Source organism: Nyctereutes procyonoides, unplaced genomic scaffold (assembly GCF_905146905.1).
Source record: "Nyctereutes procyonoides isolate TBG_1078 unplaced genomic scaffold, NYPRO_anot_genome, whole genome shotgun sequence".
Lineage (NCBI taxonomy): Eukaryota > Metazoa > Chordata > Mammalia > Carnivora > Canidae > Nyctereutes > Nyctereutes procyonoides.
The window spans coordinates 45552131-45573926 of NW_026575125.1; the positions used below are offsets into that span (position 1 = coordinate 45552131).

General features: G+C 37.2%; 1 protein-coding gene across 3 annotated transcripts in view; it reads right to left on the reverse strand.

The window, feature by feature from the left end:
• The window catches only part of FAM120C (family with sequence similarity 120C), a 173502-nt gene that overhangs the window by 86330 nt on the left and 65376 nt on the right, over positions 1-21796 (reverse strand). For all 3 annotated transcript variants that reach the window (XM_055339107.1, XM_055339106.1, XM_055339108.1), the window contains 5 exons: positions 18550-18652; positions 17912-17988; positions 17197-17477; positions 15935-16208; positions 15123-15294 (listed from right to left, as the gene is read on the reverse strand). In XM_055339107.1, coding sequence (XP_055195082.1) covers positions 15123-15294; positions 15935-16208; positions 17197-17477; positions 17912-17988; positions 18550-18652 — 907 coding nt within the window. The remainder of the gene's footprint in view (positions 1-15122; positions 15295-15934; positions 16209-17196; positions 17478-17911; positions 17989-18549; positions 18653-21796) is intronic.

The window sequence follows — 21796 nt, forward strand, 5'->3', positions numbered from 1 at the left end:
TAGATACACAAATAAAAACCATGAATTGGTAGAAAGGAAAAAGTAGGAAACGATTGCTGTGAATACTCTAGCAAAGTCCACCCATTTAGTCAAAGAATATGTGCATGTTCTATTTTGATAAATATTGCCAATTTGTACCTGTAAAAAGCTGCACCAACTTATGGTCTCACCAGCAGTGTGTATCTATTTTCTCATATCCTCACTTGCTCTGCATATAATCAAACTTTAAATGCTTCCCAAAATGATAGGTGAAGATGGAGTTTTATTGTTTCGATTTATATTTCTTACATAATACATAAGAAATATACTTCTCATATGCCTCATGGATGAGACTGAACATCTTTTCAAATCTGTATTGATGTATATATGTTTTTCTTTGTAAATTACTTGCTTATTCTTTAGCTCATTTTACTATTGGGTTTTGCCTTTTTCATGTTGATTTTTTTTCCTGAACTTACTGTAAATTAAAGAAACTAGCCCTTGGTCATATATGTTGCAAATATGTTTTCCCAGCTCTGTTGATCTTTTGAATTTGTTTATGGTATTTTTGTCTCACGAAGCTTTTAACTTTTATGACACAAATCTATCAATAGTTTCCTTTATTGGCATCTGGGTTTGGGAGTCTGCTTTAAAAGGGCATTCCCTATTCCTAAGTACATATAAGTACATCCATCTTTTCTTCTAGAATTATGTTTTCATTTTTTTTCCTTTTCCACTTCTGATCCATCTAGAATTATATTTTGGTACAAGGAGTAAGGTAAGGATACTCCGTCCCCTGCCCCAACAACAAATAGCCAGTTTTCTGAGCACTATTTATGGAATAAGCCTTTTTTCTCCCCACTAATTTCAATCGCCACATTTATCATAAACTAAATCCCTTTATGTATTTGGGTCTACTTGTGGAATCTACTTGTTCCATTGATCTAATTCATTTTTTGTTCTATACTGTATGAATCATTTTACTTCTGTAGTATTTTTAATATCTGACAGAACTAGTTTTCTCTCACTTTCGTTTTCTTTCTTTCTCTCTCTCTCTCTTTTTTTTTTTAGAAATGTTCTAGTTTTTCTCCCATATTTACCTTTCAGGTGAACTCAAGTCAATGAAGCTCTTAAAAATTAAGTATACGAGGCCTCCACTCCAGACCTAGTGAAGCAGATTTTATAAAATGTGACACTCTGTAGGGGGTTGAATAGTATGTCCCCAAGATTCACATTCACCCAGAGCCTGTGATTTTAACCTTATTCAGAAATATTACCTATGAGGATGTAATCATGTTAAAATGAGGTCATAGGGTGGATCTTAATCCAATGGTTGGGATCCTCATAAGAAAAGGGAAATTCAGGCACACAGGGAGAACACCATGTGATGGTGGAGGCATAGTGATACATCTACAAGCCAAGGAATGTCAAGGATTGCAACCACCAAAAGCTAGAAAGAAAGGAAGGATGCTCTGCTAGGGCTTTTAGAAACAGCATGGCCTGCCAACACCTTGATTCTGGACTTCTCACCTCCAGAACAGTGAGATAATAAATTTCTATGGTTTTATGCTATCCAGTTTGTGGTACTTTGTTATGGTAGCCCTAAAAAACTAATACATACTCTATATCTAAATTTTTAAAAAATCTTTAAGTATGATCCTAATATACCACCAACGTTGAGAATCACTGTACTGAATAATAATTATAACCATTCTTGACTCACTCAGTATTTAGTAGAAGTAGAAAAACAGGATGACTGAAATAATTCTCCTTTTAAAAAGGGAGTCTTGGTGTTGAAACAACCAGCTATCCATTTGGAGAAAACTTACTTTATCCCTATATCATGTCAAATTCACTAGAATAAACTCTAAAAGTATTCTAGGAGCTGGGAACAAGAGAAAATCCCTACTCTTACGGAGTTTCCAATCTAAAGAGACACAACAAATAGATAACTTTGGAGAGGTGATCTATGAAGAAAATAAATCGAGGCACCTGGGTGGCTCAATGGTTGAGCGTCTGGCCTTCAACTTAGGTCATGATCCCGGGGTCCTGGGATAGAGTCCCCCATCAGGCTCCCTGCAGGGAGCTTTCTTCTTCCTCTGCCTATGTCTCTGTGTCTCTCATGAATAAATAAATAAAATCTTTTTAAAAAAGAAAAGAAATGAAGGTAATGAACTAAGGTACATATTAATGGAGAGTGGGTGGTCAGTTTAGTTAGGGTAGTCGGGAAGGCCTTCTGGAAGAACAAGTAGTTGAACCAAGTGCTGAAGGTGTCAGCCATAGGAAGGTCTGGGGAAGAGAGTATCTAGATAGGAAAAGCACAAAGGTTTGAGAAGGAAATGAGTTTAAGGTAGATTAAAGACATAAATGGAAAGCACTATAACAGAAGGAGAAAAAGATAAAATGGTTGTTGCCTTGGATAAGAAAGACCTTTTTTTAGAAAAAAGATTTTATTTATTTATTCATGAGAGACACAGAGAGAGGCAGAGACATAGGCCAAGGGAGAAGCAGTCTCCTCACAGGCAACCTGATGTGGAACTCGATTCCCAAACTGGGACTACGCCCTGAGCCAAAGGCAGATGCTCAACCACTGAGCCACTCAGGCATCCCAAGAAAGGCCTTCTAATAGTAAACAAAACAGAAAAAACAATAGAAGAAAAAGGTTGACATAATCAAATCACTATACAAACATTTAAAACTTCTGTATGATAACACAAACCATAAACATGTTACATATTATGGAAGAATATCAGCAACATGCATAATAGATAAAGGGTGACTATCCAGAACTAGAAATGACTCCTACAACTCAATATGGAAAAGACAATGCTGTAAGAAAACCTAAACAAAGTTTACAAGCAGTTCATAAAGGATGGGCTAAAAAACATATGAAATGATATTCAACTTCACTAGCAATGATACAATGAAAATTTAAAACAAATAAACATAAGTTACCATTTTTTTTTCATCCATCAGACCGGTAAACAGTTTAAAAGTTAGTCTGAGGAAACATGAAGAAATACTGCTGATGAGAATGAAAATTGGCATAAAGCTTTTGAAAGGCAACTTGGCAGTATGTATTGAAATTTCAAATGTCCATACCCCAGCAACCCACTTTCGAAGTGTTCACCTAGAGAAACATGACAGCTCAGGAAACTCCTACTGGTATGTTTGCTGCTGCTCTTTATTAGAGAAAAATAAAACCATTTTAAATATCCATCAGAGGCTAGGGGTTTATCATTCTTGTTAATTCTTTCAAAAAAGCAGCTCTTAGTTTCATTGATCTGTTTTACTGTTTGTTTTTTAATTTCTGTATCATTGATTTCTGCACTAACCTTATTATTTCTTTTCTGCCGGATTTAGGCTTTATTTGCTGCTCTTTTACCAGCTCCTTTAGGTGTAAGTTTAGATAGTCTATTTGAGAACTTTTTTATTTCATTTTTGTTAAGATTTTATTTATTTATTTGACAGAGAAATAGCACACAAACAGGGGGAGCAGAAGGCAGAGGGAGAGGAGGAGGGAGAAGTAAGCTTTCCACTGAGCAGGGAGCCCCATGTGGTGCTCAATCCCAGGACCTCAGGATCATGACCAGAGCTGAAGGCAGATGCCTAATCGACTGAGCCACCCAGGTGCCCCAAGACCTTTCTTATTTCTTGAGGAAGGCCTGTAAATATACTTCCCTCTTAGGACTGCACCTGCTGCATCCCAAAGGTTCTGAACTGTCATGTTTTTCATTTTCTTCCATATGTTTTTAAACATTTCTTCTGTAATTTTCTGGTTGACCCATTCGTTCTTTAGTAGGCTATTCTTTAAACTCTATGTATGCGTGGTTATTCCCAATCTTTTCTTATGGTTGACTTCAAGTTTCATAGCATGTGGTCTATGTGGTCTAAAGATATGCATGCTATGATCTCAGTCTTTTTGTACCATTTGAGTCCTGATTTGTGACCCAGTATGTGATCTATTCTTTCAAAAAGAAAAGAGAAAGAACCCAAATAAATAAAATCATGAACGAAAGGAGAGATCCCAACCAACACTGCAGAAATACAATTATAAGAGAATATTATGAGCAATTATATGCCAACATATTAGGCAATCTGGGAGAAATGGATAAATTCCTAGAAACATATAACCAAAACAGCAGCACCTGTACCCTAAAGGTTATAGCAGCAATGGTCCACAATAGGCAAACTGTGGAAGGAGCCTCAATGTCCATCGAAAGATGAATGGATAAAGAAGATGTGGTTTCTGTATACAATGGAATATTACTCAGCCATTAGAAACGATAAATACGCACCATTTGCTTCAACGTGGATGGAACTGGAGGGTATTATGCTGAGTGAAATAAGTCAATCGGAGAAGGACAAACATTATATGGTCTCATTCATGGGGAATATAAAAAATAGTGAAAGGGAATAAAGTCAAAAGGAGAGAAATGAGTGGGAATATCAGTGAGGGTGACAGAACATGACAGACACCTAACTCTGGGAAACAAACCAGGGATAGTGGAAGGGAGACGTTGGGGGGTTGGGGTGACTGGTTGACAGGCACCGAGGGGGGCACTTGACGGGATGAGCTTGGGTGATATACTATATGTTGGCAATCTGAACTTTAATTTAAAAAAAAAAAGAAAATTATTTGTTAAAAATTTGGTAGGATTCTCCAGTGAAACCAATGCAGTCAGATTTTCTTTTGGTAAAATTAAAATTCTATTAATATTCACAGGGTTATACGGATTGTCTATTTCATGTTAGGTGTGTTGTGGGAGTTTGTAATTTTGAGAAATTGACCCATCAAATTTATGTGTAGAGTTGTTTACAGTATTCGTATATAATCCTTTGGACATTTATAGGTACTATGGTATTATTCCCTGCCGCAGTCTTGATGTAATTTGTGTATTCCATATTTTCTTCTTTGCAGACTTTCTAGACATTCGCTAATTTTATTTTTCTTTTCAAAGAACCAGGTTTTTGTTTACTAATTACGCTCTGTTATTTTTATTTTCAATTGCATTGATTTTTGCTCTTTATTATTATTTCTTCACATTGCTTTGCTGCAGGTTTAGCTTTCTCCTCCTCTTGTTTCTTGAGGTAAAAATTCAGATGACAGATTAGTCACATTTCCCTTTTCTAATTTGAGCATTTAGTACTATAAATTTCCTTCGCAGCAATTTAGCTCCATAGCACAGATTCTAATATATTGTATTTTTATTTTCATTTAGTTTCATGTATTTTCTTTTTTCCCTGGAGACTTGCTCTTTGACCCATGGATTATATAAAAGTGTTTCGTTATCTTCCAAGTATTTATAGATTTTCCTATTATCTTTCTGTTGTTGATTTCTAGTTTGATTCCATAGTGGTCTGAGAATATACTTTGTATAATTTTAATTCTCTTAAATTTATTGAGCTTTGTTTTATGGTCCAGGATATCATCTATCATGGTATATGTTCTGTGGGCATGTGAAAAGAATATATATTTTGTTCTTGTTGCCTGACATGTTAAGAGTCAATTAGATCCTATTCAATGATGGTGTTGTTGAGTTCTATATTCCCGATGATTTTCTGTCTAGTTGTTGTATTCACTATTGAAAGGGGAGCTGAAACCTCTGATTAGAATTGTGGATTTGTCTCTTTCTCATTTAAGTTTTCTCAGTTATTGCATCACATATTTTGTGGCTCTGTGGTTTGGTGATACACATTTAGGATTGCTAGTCTTTTTGGTATATTGACCCTTTTACCAGTATATAAATCCCTCTTTATCACTGGCATTTTGCTTTTCTCTTAAGTCTACTTTATGTGCTATTAATACAGCCATTCCTGATTTTTTTTTGATTAATGTTTTCATGGTATATAACTTTCTATCATTCTTTCAAGAAACATGTCATTTATATTTGAAGTGAATTTTTGTAGACAATATATAACTGGGTCATGATTTTTATCTAGTCTGTCAATGACTGTATTCTAATTGGTGTAATTAGACCACTCACATTTGATGTAATTATTGATATGTTAGGGCTTATGTCTATCCTTTTTTGTTTGTTCTGTTTTTCATAGCTCTACCTTCTTCCTCTTCTCTTCCTATAGGTTACATTACCTTATTTTAAAATTCTATGTTGATTTATCTATAGTGTTTCTGAGTATTTCTCTGTGTACAGCTTTTCTATTGCATTTTCTAGGCACTGCATTATGTATACATAAGTTACCACAGTCTGCTGGTGTTGATATTTCACTGGTTCAAGTGAAATATAGAAATTTCACATCCCTTTAATCTTCCCCACTTAGAATTGTCTTACATATGTTCCCTATAGACGCTGAGAACCAAATTAAACAGTGATACTTTCGCTTCAACTGTGAAACCTAATTTAGAAAACTCAAGAAAAGCAAATTCTACTGTTTTTACCTATATTTTTGTTCTTTCCATTGTCTTTCCTTTCTTCCTGTTGTTACAAGATTCCTTTTTTTTTAAGTCTCTACTTTAATTCTAGTTAATACGGGGTTATTAGCTTCATGCGCGCAATACAGTGATTCAACACTTCCATACATCACCCTGTCTTCAGCATGACAAGTGTATGCCTTAATTTCCATCCCCACCCCCCCCAATCCCTTCCCTCTATAACCATAGAGTTTGTTCCCTATGATTAAAAGTCTGTTTCTTGCTTTGGCAATCTCTCTCATTTTTTTTTCCTTTGTTTGTTTATTAAATTCCACATTTGAGTGAAATCATATGGTATTTTTCTTTCTCTGACTTAATTTTGTTTAGCATTATACCCTCTAGCTCCACAATATTGCTGCAAATGGCAAGATTTTTTTTAATATTACTTATTAAAAAATAATATTCCACAATATATTCCAATACAAGATTCCATTGTATTCCATACACACATATCTTTATCTATACATCAATTGATGGACACTTGGGCTGCTTCCATATTGTGGTTATTATTAGTAATACTGCTATAAACATAGGAATGCATGTATCCCTTTGAATTAGTGTCTCAGTATTCTTTGGGTAGATACTCAGTAGTGCAATTACTGGATCATTAAGTAGTTCCAATCTTAAATTTTTGAGGAACCTCCATACTGTTTTGCACAGTGACTGCATCAATTTGCACACCAATACCTGTTGTTTCTTGTGTTTTTTATTTTAGCCATTCTGACAGGTGTGAGGTGTTATCTTATTGTAGTTTTGATATGTATTTCCCTGACGATGCGAGATGTTGAGCATCTTTTCATATACCTATTGGCTTCCTAGACGTTTTCTTTGGAGAAATGTCTGTTCGTGTCTTCTGCTCATTTTTTAATTGGGTTGTTTTTTGGGTTTTGAGTTTCATAAGTTCTTTATATATTTTGGATACTAGCCCTTTAGTGAATATGTCATTTGCAAATATCTTCTTCCATTCTGAAGGCTGCCATTTAGTTTTCTTTACTGTTTCCTTGGTGTTGCAGAGGCCTTTTATGTTGATATAGTCCCAACAGTTTATTTTTGCTTTTGTTTCCCTTGCCTCAGGAAATCTATCTAGAAAAATGTTAGCACAGCTAATGTCAAAGAAGTTATTTCTTGTGTTCTCTTCTAGGATTTTTCACTCCAGGTCTTACATTTAGGTGTTTAATCCATTTTGAATTTATTTTGTATATCGTGTAAGCAAGTGGTCCAGTTTAATTCTTTTGAATGTTGCTGTCCAGTTTTGCCAGCAGCATTTATTAAAGAAACTGTCTTTTTCCTACTAGATATTCTTTCCTGCTCTGTAAAAAACTAACTGACCACATAATTGTGGGTTTATTTCTTCATTTTCTATTCTGTTCCATTGATCTATGTATCTATTTTTGTACCAGTACCATACTGAATTGATTTACTACAGCTTTGTAATATAACTTGAAGTCCTGAATTGTGATGCCTCCAGTTTTTTCTTTCTCAAGGCTGTTTTGGCTATTTGGGTTCTCTGGTGGTTTCATACAAACTTTAGGACTGTTTGTTCTAGCTCTGTGAAAAATGCTGTTAGTATTTGGATAGAGATTGTATTAAACGTGTAGATTGCTTCAGGTAGTATAGACATTTTAACAACATTTGTTCTTTCAATCCAGGAGCATGGAATGTCTTTCCATTTCTGTATCACATCTTTAACTTCTTTCATCAGTGTTTTATAGTTTTGAGAGCAAAGATCTTTCACCTCGGTTAACTTTATTCCTAGGTATCATTACTTTGGGTGCAATTGGAAATGAAATTTAAAAAATTTTCTTCATTACTGGTGTATAGAAATGCAACAGATTTCATATTGATTTTGATCCCTGCGACTTTACTGAATTCCTTTATCAGTTCTAGCAGTTTTTGGGTGGTCTTTAGTGTTTCCTATATATTGTACCATGTCATTTGCAAATAGAGTTTTACTTCTTCCTTACTGATTTGGATTCCTTTTATTTCTTTTTGTTGTCTAATTGCTGTGGATAGAACTTCCAGTACTATGTTAAATAAAAGTGGTGAGACGGACATCCTTGTCTTGTTTTTGACCTTAGGGGAAAAGCACTCAGTTTATCCCCATTAAGGATGATGTTACCTGTGGTTTTTCATAGACGGCCTTTATTATATTGAAGTATGTTTTCTCTAAACCTATTTTGTTGAGGGATTTTATCATAAATGGATGTTGTACTTTGTTAAATGCTTTTTCAGCATCTATTGAAATGATCATGTGGTTCTTGTCCTTTTTCCTGCTGATGTGATATATCACATTGATTGATTTGTGAATATTAAGCCAGACTGGCAACGAAGAAATAAATACCACTTAAATCATGGTGAATGATTTTCTTAATATATTGTTGGACTTGGTATGCTAGTATTTTTTTGAGGACTTTTGCATCTATATTCATGAGAAAATATTGGTCTGTAGTTCTCTTTTCTAGTGGTGTCTTCAACTGGTTTTGGTACCAGGGTAATGCTGAACTCATAGAATGAAATTGGAAGTTTTCTTTCCTTTTCTCTTTTTTGGAATAATTTGGGAAGAATAGGTATTAATTCTTTTTTTCTTGAAAAGTCTGGCTAGAGGTTTGTCAATTTTATTGATTTTTGCAAGGAACCAGCTCCTAGTTTCATTGATTGGTTCTATTGTTTTTTACTTTGTATATCATTTATTTCTTTTTCCTTCTTTTAAAAAATATTTTATTTAAATTTGATTTGCCAACATATAGTATAACACCCAGTGCTCATCTCATCATGTACCCTCCTTAATGCCTGTCACCCAGTTACCCCATCCCCCCACGCACCTCCCCTTTGTATATCATTTATTTCTGCTGTGATCTTTATTATTTCTTTGCTAGTTTTAGGTTTTGTTTTTTTCTTCTTTTTCTAGCTCCTTTAGGTTAAGAGGTTAGGTTGTTTATTTGAGATTTTTCTTATTTTTTGAGTTATAAACTTGTCTATATTGCTATAAACTTGTTTCTTTTGCTGCATCCCAGAGGTTTTGGACCATTGTGTTTTCATTTTCATTTGTTTCCATGTAGATTTTTATTTCTTCTTTGATTTCCTGGTTGAGCCAATTATTGTTTAGTAGCATGTTATTTAACCTCCATGTATTTGTGCTCTTTCCAGATTTTTTTTTATGGTTGACTTCTAGTTTCATAGTGTTGTGGTCAGAAAATATTCAAGGTATGATTTTTATCTTCTTGAACTTTTTGAGACTTCTATTGTAGCCTGATATGTGATCTACTCTGGAGAATGTTCCTTGTGCATTTGTAAAGAGTATCTATTCTGTTTTTTTAGGATGGAATGTTCTGAATACATCTTTTAAATTAATCTGTTCCAGTATATCATTCAAAGACATTGTTTCCTTGTTGATGTTCTGTTTAGAAGATTTATCCCTTGACATATTTGGGGTGTTAAAGTCCACTTCTATTATTGTATTATTGTCAATTAGTTCCTTTATCTTTGTTATTAACTGTTTTATGTATTTAGATGCTTTTATGTTGGGTGCCTAAATATTCACATTTTATCTTTTCGTTGGACTGTCCCCTATATATAATACTATATATTATTATATATAGTACTCTCCTTTGTCCCTTGTTACAGTCTTTCTTTTAAAGTCTGTTTGGCCCAATATAAGTATTGCTACTCCAGCTTTGTTTTAACATCCATTTGCATGAAAGATGTTTCTCTATCCTCTCACTTTAAATGTGCAGGTGCCTTGAGGTCTAAAATGTGTCTCTTGTAGGTAGCATACCGATGGGTCTTGTTTTTTTAAATCCATTCTGCCACCTTATATCTTTTGATTGGAACATTTACTCTATTTACACTCAAAATAATTATGGATAGATATGCATTTATTGCCATTTTATTACATGTTTTCTGGGTATTTCTGAAGATTTTCTCTGATCCTTTCCTGTCTTTCTCTCGTGTTTTGCTGATTTTCTTTAGTGCTATATTTGGATTTCTCTTTATTTTTTTGCATATTTATTAGTGGTTTTTGATATATGGTTACCATTAGGTTTGTATGTAACCTCTTCTGCATATAGCAGTCTATATTAAGTTGGTGGTCATTTATGTTTGCATTGTTTTCTCCACTCTTCCCCACATTTTAAGTATATGTTACTATACCGTATATCCCTTTTTGCGAGTTTGTTGATGGATTTTTTTACAGAAATATTCGTTTTTACTGTTTCTGTGTTTCCTACCTCTATACTTTCACTTTCGGTCTCTCCTTTCCACTCAAAGTGTCCCTTTTAATATTTCTTATAGGGCTGGTCTAGTGGTCATGAACTCCTTTAGTTTTTGTTTGTCTGGGGAACTCTTTATGTCTCCTTGTATTCTGAATGATAGCCTTGCTGGATAGAATATTCTTGGCTGCTGATTTCTCCCATTTAGCTTTTTTAATATATCATCCCACTCCCCTTCTGGTTTGCAAAGTTTCTGTTGCAAAATCTGCTAGCCTTATAACTTTTCCCTTGTAAGTAAATGACTTGTTTTATCTTGCCACTTTTAGAATTTTTTTATCGTTATATTTTATAAATTTAATTATGATTAAATTAAACTGTTGGTCAGTTTTTGTTGATTCTGTTGGGGTTTCTCTGTGCCTTTATACCTGAGTATCTGTTTCCTTCCCCAGAGTAGGGGAGTTTTCAGCTGTTATTTATTCAAATAGATTTTCTGACCACCTTTCTCTCTCTTCTTCTGCGACTCTTGTAATATGTTATTATGTTTAATGGAGTCAATGAGTTCCCTAAGTCTATTCTTGTTTTTGCATAATTCTTTTCTCTCTCCTTTGTTCAGCTTGATTACTCTTTCTAAAAAAAAAAACAGATTTTATTTATTTATTCACGAGAGACACAGGGACACAGGCAGAGACATAGGCAGAGGGAGAACAGGCTCCCTGTGAGGAGCCTGATGTGGGACTCAACCCAGTATATGGGATCACAATCTGAGCCAAAGGCAGATGCTCAACCACTGAGTCACTCAGGAGTGACCGGCATGATTACTTTTCATTACTCTGTCTCCTAGGTCACTAGTTCTTTTTCATTTGTTTCCACGTACATGTTCCTCTGCTTCTACCATCCTGTTGTTCACTCCATCAAGTGCATTTCTTATATCATTTATTGTGCCCTTTATCTTTGCTATGTTATTCCTAATCTCTGTGTTAAGTGTCTCACTCATGCCTTCTACTCTTTTCTCAAGTCCAGTGAGCATCCTTATGATCATTGCTTTAAAGTCTTTTTTTTAAAGATTTATTTATTTATTCATGAGAGAGAGAGAGAGAGAGAGAGAGAGAGAGAGAGAGGCAGAGATACAGGCAGAGGGAGAAGCAGGCTCCATGCAGGGAGCCCGATGCGGGACTCGATCCCAGGACTCTAGGATCGTGCCCTGGGCCAAAGGCAGGCACTAAACCGCTGAGCCACCCAGGGATCCCCTGATCATTGCTTTAATGTCTTTATCCAACACATTACTTCTATCTGTTTCACCTAGATCTCTGGCTATGGCCTTATCCTTTCTTTCATTTGGGATAAATTTCTGTTTTCTCATTTCATCTGCCTCTCTCTGTCAATTTGTCTGTGTTAAGAAAGTCAGCTGCATCTTCCGCTCTTGAAAGTAGTGATTTTACAAAGAAGAGGTCCTGGAGTGCCCTGCAGTTTTAGTCCCCTGTTCACTAGAACCTGGCACTTCAGGAGAGTATCCTATGTATGTTGCTTATGTCCTGCTATTGCTGATGAGTCCCTTTTCCTTTCCATGTAGTCATTGGCACTGACCTCTGCCTATTGTGGACTGTGCTTGCTCTCCATAGTGTTAGTGAGACTCAGGGAGGCTAGCTCTAGGGGAGTGGGGCATGCCCACCAGGTAATGCAAACAAGGCAGTTGTATTAGCAAAATGTGCACGGGACCACCAGTCCTATGCCAGATCCCCTTTAGTGTTGTAGTGGCTGGAAGCTGCACACTGGGTGGTGAGGCATACAAGAGCAGCCGGGGGTACACAGCTAGGCACAGTGGTAGATGGCACCTATGGGTGCTCAGCTGGGTACATGTACAAAGGTACCTAGTATATTGCTGCTCAGTGTGGTGCATGTTGGTGGTTGGGGGACGTGTGGCTTTGGGAACACACAAGGGTGGCCAGGGGTGCACAGGTAAGCATGGTGCGACAGACATGCGTGGTACTCAGTGGTAGCTTTGCACCTGGTGGCTAGGTGGGGCACCTGCTTAGCTTTAACAAAATTTGCCCCAGGGTCCCTGGGTGGTGCAGCCGGTTAAGCGCCCAACTATTGGTTTCAGCTCAGGTGGCGGGATCAAGCCCCACTTTAGGCTCCATGCTCAGTGTGGAGTCTGTTTGGGATTCTTTTTCTTTCTACCTCTGACTCTCTTTATTGTGCTCTAAATCTTTTAAAAATATTTGCCCTGAGCCCAGGGCCAAGGCTAGCAGGCTTGGAGTGGATAAGTCCTCAGGAGAACTCATGGGCCTGGAGCACTGTTGGTGAGTTAGGTGTCAAGTATCTGTGCAGCCCCACCTCCAGCAGGTGTCTCTGTGTTTATACTGGCAGGTAGGGATGGAAAATGGCACCTGTCAGCACCTTCATTTCAGAAATCTCCCAATATACTCAGAAATAAATATGAACAGATCTGTCTACTGTTTGTGGAGTTAGTTCTGTCAGCCTTCGGATCACTCTCCAGTTAATTGACTTGAATGTGGATGATATCTACTTGGAAACATGGGACTGGGTGAGCTCAGGGTCCTCCTACTCTGCCATCTTCCCAAGTTCCTCCCAAGATTCTTCCTTTTATCATTTCCTTTTTGTGTAGAGAAATACCTTTAGCCCTTCTTTTACTGTAGTTCTGCTTGTGAAAAATTATCCTAGTCTTCCTTTATCTGAGAATAGGTTGATTTCTCCTTCATTCCTGGAGGATGTTTTTGTTTGATATAGAACTCTGACTTGACATTTCTTTTGGCCCTTGAAAATGTTGTGCAACTTCCTTCTGGACTCTGGCTTCTGATGAGAGATCAGCTGTCATCCATATTATTTTGCCACTATAGGTAAAGCAGTGTTTTTCTCTGGCTGCTTTCAATAATTTTTCTGCCTTTAGCTTTCAAAGGTTTCACTATGTTAGGTTTTCACATGGATTTCTTTGGGTTTATACTGTTTATAATTCAATTAGCTTCCTGAATCTGTGGGTTTGTTTTTTCCCAAAATTTGACATTAGTCCAGCTATTATTTATTTGAATACTTCTGCAGTCCATTGTCTTTCTCCTCTCCTTCTGGAACTGTGATGACACAAATATTAGATCTTTTGTTCTACCTTCACTGGTCCCTGTTCATTTTTTCAGCCTATTTTCTGTTATTCAGATTGGGTAATTTCTATTGTTCTGTCTCCAAATTCACTGATTATTTCTTCTGTTGTCTCCAATTTGCTGTTTAACCCATCTATTATTTTGTCATTGTATTTTTTAGATCTTAATTTCCATTTCTTATTTATATCTTCCATTTCTTTGCTAAGACTTTCTATTGTTAATTTGTATCATGCTTGTTCAGAATTGTTTGTCAAAGCATTTTTGCTTTTCAAAGGATGGCTGGTTTGAAATCCCTGTCAGGTACTTCAGACATCTGTGTCATCTCAATGGTGGCATCTATTGACTTTTTTTCTTGGTTTGACATCTCAGTTCGAAATCTTTCTGGTTCTTGGTATGAAGAAGGATTTTCAACTGAAACCTGGACATTTGGGATATTAGTTTAAAAGACCCTGGATCTTATTTTAATCTGATGTTTTAGCAGGTATTTTCTGACACTACTCCAGTGAGTGAAGGGGGATGCTATCTCATCACTGCCAAGTGGGAGTGAAAGTCCTGGGTCCCCACTCAGCTTTTCTCTCTCCTTTGTTATAGTCTGGCAAGGGTAGAAGTCTAGGTTCTTTATCTGGCCTTTGCTAATAGGAGTGGGGGTAGGCTACAGTTTTCCTGTGGTATTTGACTAGAACAGGGTGGTTATTATCTAAAAATATTCTGTGTTGCTAGGTTGTTTCTTTGGGTGAAACAGAGTGAGAAGGCATTTCTTGGGGCTCTTACTGGTCCGTACCTGTTGGGTGTTTCTGGGCTGCCAGCTTGTCCCACACCTAGTCTAGGATATATGCAGCAATAAGAAAACCCAGGGAACTCACCACTGCATTATTCCTTGGATCCCAAAGTCCTTAGCCAGTCTGCCTTCTTCTCTTCACCTTCTAAAATGTCTTATACTTGTTATATATATAATGTCCTGGATTTTTAGTTGTATTTAGCAGGAGGAATAAGGAAAAGTATATGTATTCCATCTTCCCAGAAGCAGAAATCTAGAGGGTTCTTTTGAACACACTAATTTGACCAAGTCACTCTGCAGCTTAAAACATCTCAATGGCTCTAACTCTCTATGGGATCAAATTCAAAACAAAACCTTACTGAGAAGGAAAAACTATGTCAGAAATACCTCTACATTCCCAAAGTCCAGCATGGTTCTTATAAGTAATAGTTACTCTGAATGCTTAATGATTAAAGAACTGAGGCTTAAGTTAATGCATTTCCTGTGCCATTATGTATTCTGGCGAATCATATATTTTCACAAAGACTGCTCTACAGCCAAAGTATGATGTGCTTGCACAATTTGTTCCACACTAAGTTTGAGAGAGCTATTAAAACTAGAACTAAACTTACCTTCCACAGGTAGCCGCCGCCGTATGGCCAGGCGTTCCATTTTCCGCTGTGTTTCTGCCAGACTGAAAAGGACCCCATAAACATATTGACGTGCTGACCGGAACAGAAGAGCAGCTGGAGGAAGTTCCATGTTACACTCATCCTCAATACATACGGGGATCTTAATCTCACCCTAACAAGAAAATGGTCCAGGAGAAAAAACAAAATGAGTTACCTCAAGGGGAATTGAGCTGAGAAGAATCAGTAATGAACTATAGCCTCTGTAGCCAAGCTATCAAATTCTCTGCTTGTATTTAACAGTGGCAGAATAAAAAGAAGCTGTAATAAGCCCAGATGACTGTAGCCAGCTTAAAAGCTATGTTCCATTTTTAGAGTCTCTGCTATGACTGACAATAGCTGACTAAATGGAGAAAGTCCATCTTAGACATTTTGGTGGAGGATAGATGTGTATAGTAAGAATGCAGGAAGGGAACAGCTCTGGAGAAGTAGAGGAAGAGGTAAAGGACAAGGGCATAAAAACTCTTCTTAGATTGCATCCAGCCCTAGACCAGAGTCTACCACCATAGTACATTATCTTCTTTGAAATCTCACTATTATAGTTCTCTTCTTGGGGCCTCATTTATTATAAAGTCCCATCTCCTGCTGTGTAACTGCAGCAGAGGCCTTTAATACAATGAGGGGCCCTCGAATACTTGGTCTCCTTTTATCTCCCTTCAGATACCAATTAGAATTTTCTGTAGTAACTTATGGTTTTATGAAGTGTGAATTACAATGTTAAAAGCAGGGAGGTGGGAGCTGATGTTTTCTCTTACCTTAGTGAGGACATGATATATATATGGGTACATAAGACCCCTTCGGTGTCTGTGTTCAGCAACCCGCAAGACTTCGGGAGCTACTGGAGGTAAGGGCGGAATGGTGATGTCCATGTGGTTCCTTGTAGACATAGACAGCAGGGATGGGATGTGGGGCTCACCATCACCCAGGCTGGCATCTGAAACTCCAGCATCGATGGGCTGTACCCAGGACCCTCTCTCACCATTTGGATCCTCCCATCCATGCTGCTGTTGAAGTGTTTCTGTGATGTGACTAAAAATTTTAAGAGACCACGTAGAAGAGATAAAGGAGGCTGATAAAGATACTCCAACAGAAGATGTCTGTTCTGATCCTAAGGAATCTTACAAACCTTCTGGAAGGTTTAGTTTCAAGATAACTAAGTTATTATTGGACCTAATACATTTCCTCTAAACCTTGTAAGAGGCCGTATCTAGAGTCAGCTTATGTTCTAAGAAACTATTTACAATTGAAACCTCAAAGTAACTGTTTCCCAAGAAGAAACTGCTTGGAGAAATAATCTAAGAACAAATAAGCTAGTATAAAATACCACGGCTTTATTATTTTTTAAATATTTTATTTATTTATTTATCTATCTATTTATTTATGAGAGATTTATTTATTTATTTATTCATTCATTCATTCATTCATTCATTCATTCATTCATTCATTTATGAGAGACCGAGAGAGAAAGGCAGAGACATTGATAGAGGGAGACGCAGGCTCCCTGTAGGGAGCCTGATGTGGGACTCGATCCTAGACCCCAGGATTATGCCCTGAGCCAAAGACAGACACTCAACTGCTGAGCCACCCAGGTGTTCCAAAATACCACTGTTTTAAACCTCAGAATCTTGTCTTAAGCAATATAACTGCCTACTCAACTGTTCTAATACTTAACTCTATAAATTCTTTTCTTTCTTTTTTTTTTTTTACATTCAACCCACCCCTCTCAAAAATTGAGAAATGATAGCATGAAATATAGCATACCCATACCCAGGGCTTTTCTAACCAGCTGCTATGCTTACTTTTACTTTAGGTGCCTGGGTATCTGAAAATTACCACCTATACAGAGTCAATATGAGTATGCAATAGTCAAGCATAGAGTTTTCCTACTTCACTTAAGAATAAAGTACCACAGAGAAAAGCTAGGAACATATACTTCCCCACACCCAACCCAGGTTACTAGCAAAAAATACAGATGCTCTAAAAGTCTGTTCTCTTGAGTGCCTATTCAGATACTTACTCAGAGCTGGCTCCATTTGGTTCATCACCATCAGAGGAAGAAGAGTGAGAAGAGTCTGGTCCCAAAGGAGGTGAGGCTTTGGAAGTCAGGTAATTGGGAAACTGGGATGCAGAGGAGTCATAAGAGACAGCCCAATTGGCAAAGGGACTGTCCTGCAGCATGGGGTCCTCAGAAAAAGCACGGGATTCCCCCAAAGCATGGGAAGAGAAGAGAAGAGAGGAATTGGGTCCCATTGGGAATGGTGGTGGATATTTCATTTTCTGGGGCACATGGTGAGAAAACTAAAGGATAAAACAGACAGAAAACCTATTTAACATTTGAACAAGCTCCAAAATGGTTCCCTCAGAAGTTGTGACACAGTGGATAATGCCAGTAGCAGGGACTGTTGGGATACAAAGAGCTACTGAGAATAATAAAAAATTATTCTAACAGTTATATATGGACAGAATCCTCCCGAGACAGGACAATGAACCAATCCATGTCTCCTAAAACCACTCTCCAACATGAGTTAATCTACCTTCACAGTGCTTTAGTGGTTACTGATTTGGATCTTTTCTTTACATAGTCTGCCAGCCTCAAGTTGAGAACATAACATAGGCATATACAGTCTTGATAACATTGAATTTCCTTAACTACTTAATTCAGAGTATAAAAATCAGGACGCAACCTGAGTCTAATGCTAACACATGGCCTTGGGACTCCTGAAAGATATTACCATTGGCTTTCCAGTAGAGATAGTGCCCATCTGACTTCGTGGAAGGGGAGGATTTCCAAGCCGATTATTCCGAAAACCTGAAGCCAAGAGAAAGGACTATACTTTAGTCAATCCTAATAGTTCTACCATATTACTTTCTGCTAACCCCACATTGCTAGAAAAATTATTAATAAATGTTATAGTTTATTGAATCGTAGCTATGTGCCATGCCAAGAACCTTACAAAAATTATTTTATCTTAAAAATCCTAAAAAAAGATTGTAAACCACATAACATACATGCAAATGTGACTAGTTAAGATCACACAGCTATTAAGCAGCAGAGGTGGAATTCAAACTCAGACCGGAACCCAAAGACAGGGCTGTTTTACATACACCAGGCCATAATGGAGGTTAGTGCCAGAAGAAGCCCAAGCTAAGGAAATGGCATTGGATCCCACATACAAAATTGAGAAATCAGTGCCCTGTCTCATGTCACTACTCTTATTCCATGGAAATCAAAAGGAGAGTATCCACCAAACAGGAATGACTTCTACAAGAGTGCAATACAACAAGTCATTTCACTCTGGCCCAGGAGCTCCCATGAGGAACTCAGTTGCACCTTTAGATAGAGCAGCTCTGCATCAGATGGAAGCCTTACCTAGAAAGGAGGAGGGACCCACTGGCAGCGAAGAGAGTTTGGTTGTGACTGAATAATATTCAACTGCTTTCTTGAATCGCTCTATTTTATCTTCTATCCTGGACTGGACATTGGAACATCAGATGTTCAAGAGAAGAAACAACATGAAAGTGTCTTTTTCATGCAATTTTATAATTGAAGAGTCAAAACAGTAGCAGAAATAAAATATTTTAAGAAACCCAAGAGAGCAATTTTTCACATTGCAGAAAAAATTAGGTAGGCAGAAAGCACTATAGAATGTAAAATCTGGAGAACTTAAAAAGAATTAAGTTTAAAAATAAATTTAAAAAATAAAAACAAATAAGTAAATAAAGTTTAAGTACATTTTGTGCTATTCAAAAATGGTCATATGACCATTAGAAAAAATAGGGACACTTGGGTGGCTCAGCAGTTGAGCATCTGCCTTTGGCTCAGGGCATGATCCAGCTGTTCTGGGATCGAGTCCCACATTGGGCTCCCTGCATGGAGCCTGCTTCTCCCTCTGCCTATGTCTCTGCTTTCTCTTTGTCTCTCTCATGAATAAAAAAAATCTTAAAAAAAAGAAAAAACAGATAAGGGTGGGGAAAATTACATAGTACCAACACCCAAAGATATTTTGGGTTGTTTTCTTCCAGTATTTTATTTCATATATTTTATTTTCTAAAACTTTTTACAAGATTTATTTATTTGTGTGTGTGTGTGTGTGTGTGTGTGTGAGAGAGAGAGAGAGAGAGCGAGCACACGCAAGCATGTGAGTGGGGTGAGCAGCAGAGGGAGAGAATCCTCAAGCAGACATTGTACTGAGTGCAGAGCTCAACACAGAGCTCAATCCTAGGATCCTGAGATCATGACCTGAGCTGAAATCGAGTGAGACACTTAACTAACTGAGCCATTCAGGTACCCCTTCTTTCAGTATTTTAAAATAAATTTTTTGTTGACATATTGCTGGTCTATTTTAATACATTTTTAATAGTTGGTATTATATAAATTCACAGCCTTTTATTATAATTTTAAATGACTATATTTTATAGGTATAAATGTATCATAGATTATGTAACTACTTCCCTAATACCTGATATTTAGGTTCTCTTTTTTTAAAAAAAACTTTTGTTTGAGAGAAAGAGAGAAGGAACACAAGAGGAGGGGGGAGGCAGAGGGAGAGAAGAAGCAGACTCCCTGCTGAGCAGGGGCTCAATCCCAGGACACTGGGATCATGACTTGAGCTGAAGGCAGATGCCCAACCAACTAAGCCACCAAGGCACCCCTAGGTTATTTCTTACATTTGGGTATTATAAGGTATACAGTAAAGAATATATATTTACATATATTTTTTTTTCTAGATTTCAGATTATGTTCCTAGGACACTGTGCCCAAAGTGGAATCATTGGTTCAAAAGGTATAAACATTAAAATAAAAAGCATTTAAACATATACAAAACCATACATAATGTGTCATTACTATATATCCACTAGAATAGTTAAAATTAAAGATGATAAACATTAGGCACTGGTAAGGATATGGACTAACTAGAACTGCAGTGCATTGCTGTGGGGAGTGTGTATTGGTATAATTTGAAAAACAGATTGGCAGTTTCTTTTTTTTTTAAAGATTTTATTTATTTATTCATGAGACACACACACACACAGAGGCACAGGAACAGGCAGAGGGAGAAGCAGGCGCCATGCAAGGAGCCCAATGCAGGACTCAATCCTGGGACCCCAGGATCACACCCTGGGCCAAAGGTGGCGCTAAACCACTGAGCCACCCAGGCTGCCCAGATTGGCAGTTTCTTATAAAATCAAACAAATACTTATCCATATGGCACAGCAATCCTACTTCCAAGTAGTTACCCAGGAGAAATGAGGACATATGTCCACCAAAAGATAGGAACAAGAATGCTAACAACAACTTCATTCATAACAGCCCCAAACTCAACTCAAATGTATACCAAGAGAAGAATGGATAAATTGTGGTAGTTTCCTACAATGGAATATTATACAGTTATAAAAAGAATGAAGCACAACATAGGTAAGTCTCAAACACCTTATACTGAGTGAAAGAAGAGACACAAAGAGTATATATAAAGTTCAAGTAGAAGCAAAACTATGGCAAAAGAAGTAATAACAGGGAAGCTCTGGTGGCTCAGCGGTTTAGCGCCGCCTTCGGCCCAGGGAGTGATCCTGGAGCCCTGGGATCGAGTCTCATGCCGGGCTCCCTGCATGAAGCCTGCTTCTCCCTCTGCCTGTGTCTCTGCCTGCCCCCCCCCCAATGAATAAATAAATAAAATCTTTAGAAAAAAAGAATAACATTGCTCATCTCTGAGGGGTTAGGGCTGACTGAGGAGCTTTTCCTTATCAAACTTTTTTAGTTTTTTAAAAGTTTTGTCAATCTTTTATTTCCTTTGTTTTGCAGAAGTTTTTATCTTGATTAAGTCTTAATAGTTCAGTTTTGCTTTTGTTTCCCTTGCCTCTGGAGATATATCTAGGAAAAAGTTGCTATAACAGAGGTAAAAGGTTGCTGCCTGTGTTTTCCTCTAGGATTTTGATGGATTTTTTTTCACATTTAGGTCTTTCAACCATTTTGAATTTATTTTTGTGTATGGTATAAGAAAGTGGTTCAGTTTCATTCTTCTGTATGTTGCTATCCATTTTTCCTAAAACCATTTGTTGAAGAGACTCTCTTTTCCACTGGATATTTTTTCCTGCTTTGCTGATGATTAATTGACCAGAGTTGTGGGTCCATTTTTGGGTTTTCTCTTCTGATCCACTGATCTATGTACCTGTTTTTGTGCTAATATCATACTGTCTTGATGACTACAGGTCTGTAACATTGCTTGAAATCCAGAATTGTGATGCCTCCAGTTTTAGTTTTCTTTTTCAGGATTGTTTTGGCTATTTGTGATGTTTTGTGGTTCCATACAAATGTAGGATGATTTGTTCCAGTTCTGTGAAAAATGTTGATGGTATTTTCATAAGGATTGCATTAAATGTATAGATTGATTTGGGTAGTATAGACACCTTAATAATATTTGTTCTTGGGCAGCCCAGGTGGCTCAGTGGTTTAGCACCACCTTCAGCCCAGGGTCTGATCCTGGAGACCCGGGATCGAGTCCCACATCAGGCTCCCTGCATGGAGCCTACTTCTCCCTCTGCCTTTGTCTCTGCCTCTCTCTCTTTCTCTGTCTCTCATGAATAAATAAATAAAATCTTTTAAAAAATATTTGTTCTTC